Genomic DNA, 4,559 nt, shown 5'->3' with positions numbered 1-4,559 from the left:
TAATGGGTACGGTTTGAATCACAGCTATACTAAAAGTAATTCCAATGCGGTGATGGTATGAATACTTCACCACAAAGGAGGGCAAAACTTGCCCCAAATAATTCATTGTGCTGGCTTTAGGCTGGAATGAACACAGTCTGGAAAATGGCTTGAATGTTTTGTCTTATCATTAAAAAAATAAAGCAAGCTTACGCTTCTCAGGCTCACACTGCAGAGCTGTTAGGCATGCTTGGCTTGGTGTGGGGGTGAGCTTAATGTCATATTTTCCCTAATGTTGAAGTATGGAAAACACCTACTTTCTTTCCCAAAAGATACCTACTTTTGATATTAGCAGTCATTCATACGTACTTTTCTTTTGGCATTTGACTAGAACAAATTAAAGTACCTTATTATCCCACATGTCGAGCAGTATAATGGTTGCACTTTCCCCATCCACCATCAGGGTTCTTTCATACGTGTCTTCTGAAAAGAAAATCAGAAAGGCTGGTAATATATTATTTTGTGGCATCATGCACATTACAAAAAACAAGTAGTTGAATATGTATAATTTGTTCACAGTTCAAGTTATTGAGCCAAATTTTGTGCTGGCTCACATTCAGTTCTTTCCTCATTTCCATCAGCACTGAACCTGCCCTCTGTGCATTACTGGTTGTCTTACTTTCCATGATATATGAAGGAGGCTGAAAGATCAGGAAACGAAATGTTCATTATTTTGGCTGATATTCTCTTTATCTTATGTGGGAGAGAGAAAATAGAACCAGTGGAAGAAATAACCAAAGGCTGAACATTTGCCCCATGGGAGCAGCAGAGTCCAGCGAGGCTGAGTAATGGAAAATATTTGCTTTCACTTTAGCAGGGACAGTTTACGGGTGAACAGTCACTGCTGTGGAGAGCAATACAGCTAACAGCCTACCAAGTGATGAGGACAGGGTTTTGTGAGACAAGAGCTGTTGAGTTTTAGAGAGGCTGAGACTTCTGCTGTGTCCTAGTCCTCTCCCATTTCACGGTTTCCCACATTACCTTTGATGTCAAAAAGCAAAGGAATCAACAAACCACAAAAGTTCAGTTATTTTGTACTGAGGCCATAAAAATTCATAGCTAGATCATAAACACCATGTGACGAAGTTCTGCTTAGATCTGGGGGGGCTGTTTCCACTCATAATTTTGATCAACCCTTGCTGTGAAATCTCAGTCTAGCTTCTGCTTCAGATACTAATCTTCCTTCTTTCCCTCAAACCTGGGAACACTTGGATGAGCAATATGAGGTTTGGACCTACCTCTAGTCTCGCACTATTGGTCAGTGAAAAATACCAGGCTTTGGGCTTCTGAGCAAACCACCCCTCTCACTGCAGTGTTTAAGGGGTCTGTCCCAACCACGCTCGTAGACAGGACTGTGTCTTAACCCTTGCTTCATAAAATTTCTGTTGGGCATTAATGGAGTGAACTTTCCCCTAAATTGTAATCAGAGTCTTTCCTTGAAGCAAGGAATCTACATCCATGCAAAAGAATGAGACCAAAATATTACACATTTAAAATAAAATAAAAAAGAGGACAGGCTTGACGCAGCTTAAAATGGCAAGAAGAAAAGGGTGAAGATAATCAAGAGGAACATTTTCCCTTGCTGGCCCAATAACATGACACTTGTGTTCATGAGTTTGATTAATCTTACAGGCAGTAGCAAAGCCAGTCCATAAAAGCAAAAGCATTCTCTCTGTGAGTTGGCTACCCTGAAACCAGCCTCTCTTGTAATAAAATATCCAGTTTGCAAGCTAGATTTTGAAGAATAGTTTCTTCAACTGACCGAGCACCTGCATGGGAACAAGCTCCATATACACCAAAGGACAACATCCAGAGGACAACATCCAGAGGACTGCTTCTCCACTTGGTTACACACAGAGAGGCTACAAATACGTAATCACGCTCCTCAAAAATAGTATGCCCAAATGGTCATATTCAGCACTGATTTGCACCTTGGCCAATCCTAAGGAACTTCCGCAGGATATAAAACACACTGATAGCGAGCAATTAGTTCATCTCGGGCTTATTTCAAAGCTGACACTAAAAAAGGAGAGATATAGCAACAGCAAGTTTTCCAGTACCTCAGGAGAGCTGGCCTTGAAAACCTGCCACTGCTACACTGCAAGCAGTATTGCTGGGAGTGCGAACGAGAGAGGAAGCCGTACGGCTTCACATGAGGGAGAGGAAAGATGTCTGACAGGGGTGTGCACAGCAGCTCAGCTGCATTTTCTGACTGCTCGCCCAAGGGTCCTACTCTTAGTTCGCAAGGGTAGCACTAGGAAACCGTTTATCAGAGATACCCCAGGCTGAGGAGCTGGTGGGATTACGGGAAAAGTTGGTGGTAGGAGCTGAAGACAAAGCACACCTGAGTAACTGACTCAGAGTGACTGCACCGTGGGGAGTTTCAAATCCCCCAAAGGCACAAAGCGCTGTGCCCCAAGTCTGCGACAGCAAGCAGGGAAAACCTGTGTCTAACTGTCCTGATGCTGGGCTGTATGAAATCCGGGGTAAAACCTCTCCTAACCCAAGAGATAAAGACACAAAAAGCTGCCCTGCCTGTGCTTCACTGAGGACTGGAAGAGAAGCGCAGAAACCTCCTGTGCTAGCACTGGCACCATCACACCAAGGCAGCACTGGCTGGAGAGGGAAGGGATACGGGACAAGGAGAGTCCTGCACGCTGACGAGCAAAACCAGCCAGCAACCTGCATGTCCTCCGAAGGTGACAGCGTCTGCCTCCTTAGAGCCACAGCGGGTTTCTGTTACAGCACAACCCTTCCACATCAACGTCTTACAAGCTCAGGGCTTGCTGCCACCTTCTGCATCATCTGACCTTTGGGATTAAAGACGACTTTGCAATCCTAAACAAAGCAGAGGAGGATAGCAAGGGGGAAGCTTCAAAGAAAAACCTACAGCTTGTGCCTTTTCCCCCTCTTTGGGCAATAGGAAATTTCCTACACTGCTGAAGGACCTTTGTTTTTCCCCCGGGGGAACCCGTACTGTGCAAGTTACATGAAATGAGGAGGAGATATATTTTACTCAAACTCCGTACAGCCTACGTTGAGGTAATGTGTTTATACAGAACAGCCGAGAAGACTTCTAATGGCAAATATTTTGGAAGTGATTACAGGACTCAACAGTGGCTTTTTCTTGATATATTATTTCTAAGCATTTCATTTTCAAAGACTATGAAGACCTTCAGCTATTTTCTCTCCCCAAAGACCATGGGGCCAGTGGTGATACAAATATTAGACCAGCATGAAAGCTGAACTAGCCTCCTGTGTAGCATCATCACAGGCAGGAATGAGGCAGCTTCCAACAGGTATTCTGAAATGAAATAGCATAAGAATCTGAATTGTTCTCTTTCAGAGACTTTCAGTCATTTCTGATGAGTATCTTACTCATCTTATTTTGCTTTCTTGTTTTCTTAAGAGCTGCATGTGACGAATCAGTCTTGATGATGAGATGCAAATGTTTGTTACCTCAGTTTTTTAGAAACGGCCCCTCTGATTTTCTGTACCAATTACTACTGTCAGGGCTGATAGCAAGCAAACACAAGCACCCTCGGGCAAACACAAACACCTACCTCCCAGCACCTCACAGTCGCTGTCGATGCTGTCATGCACCCCCGCAAAGATGTTTGCTAGCGAGGACTTGCCTACCCCGTGCTCCCCGATCAGCACCACCCGGTAGCAATTGCTGCCGGACTCAGAGGAGATGACGGAGTCGGACGACTCCGAGGACCAGCTCCTTCGGTAGTATTCATCGGGACTGATGGTATATCGCTTCTGTGGGTTGTACTCGTTGGAGTCTTTCTGGATTAGTAGATTCTTTCCATCCGCAGGGATGCTCCATCGCTGCTGCTGCTGCTGCAGGCTGCTGTTGTGGGTGCGACGCATGGTAACGTTGTTGAGGGTCATTTTTTACCCCTGGTGAGAAATAGGGAAGTCACAAGCGTTACCCACAAAACATTTAGAAATGCATTAACTCCCTCTTATTAACTTCAAGGCAGCACGTCCTGCTTTTCTATAGGGATCTAGTACACAACAAAAGGAAAATGAGACTTTCTGGCACTCTTTCATAGTTGCTTGTACACAGATATTTCTAGTTAGTGAGTCAGAGGCTTCTTCTTAGGGATGATACCGTACTCATATACTAAATCCTATCTTTGTTCAGCCCTTACAAGCCCCTGGCTGTTCTAGGTGCAGCCCAGTCCTGGAGAGAGTGAGGCAATGCTGTGTCCCAGGAGGGGGAGGAAGGGGCAGCGTTCACCAGGACCGTCCCACATGGGAGCTGCATCCCTGCTGAGAGGCAGCCTGCGGTACAGGCAGCACCTACAGGGACTGGTCCCCATCTGTTGTACTCAACTGGGGGCAAACAGTGGCACCAATCCCAGTTGCTTCCAACTCCCAGTGCAGCTGGGTGTACAGAATCTTTCACATTGTCTTGGTTAAGAGATGAAACTTTTGGGAAAGCAATGAGGCATCACTCGCTGCACCCTTAGACAACTTTGCTGTGAGAAAAGAGCCATGCAAGCAAGTCT

At 45.3% G+C, this 4,559-nt stretch overlaps 1 protein-coding gene across 1 annotated transcript in view; it reads right to left on the bottom strand.

Annotated features, from left to right (window-relative positions):
* Positions 1 to 3,954, bottom strand: part of GEM (GTP binding protein overexpressed in skeletal muscle) — a 6,762-nt gene extending 2,808 nt beyond the window's left edge. Inside the window, exons 1-2 of the mRNA XM_010287992.1 lie at positions 3,603 to 3,954; positions 386 to 462 (exon numbers count right to left, since the gene is read on the bottom strand). Of these exons, the coding sequence (XP_010286294.1) occupies positions 386 to 462; positions 3,603 to 3,936 (411 nt within the window). The 5' untranslated portion in view covers positions 3,937 to 3,954. The remainder of the gene's footprint in view (positions 1 to 385; positions 463 to 3,602) is intronic.
* Positions 3,955 to 4,559: the final 605 nt, after the last annotated feature.

Source organism: Phaethon lepturus, unplaced genomic scaffold (genome assembly GCF_000687285.1).
Source record: "Phaethon lepturus isolate BGI_N335 unplaced genomic scaffold, ASM68728v1 scaffold56705, whole genome shotgun sequence".
NCBI classification, from domain to species: Eukaryota; Metazoa; Chordata; class Aves; order Phaethontiformes; family Phaethontidae; genus Phaethon; species Phaethon lepturus.
The sequence above is the reverse complement of the archived record's forward strand: the minus strand, read 5'-3'. Positions and strand labels throughout refer to the sequence as shown.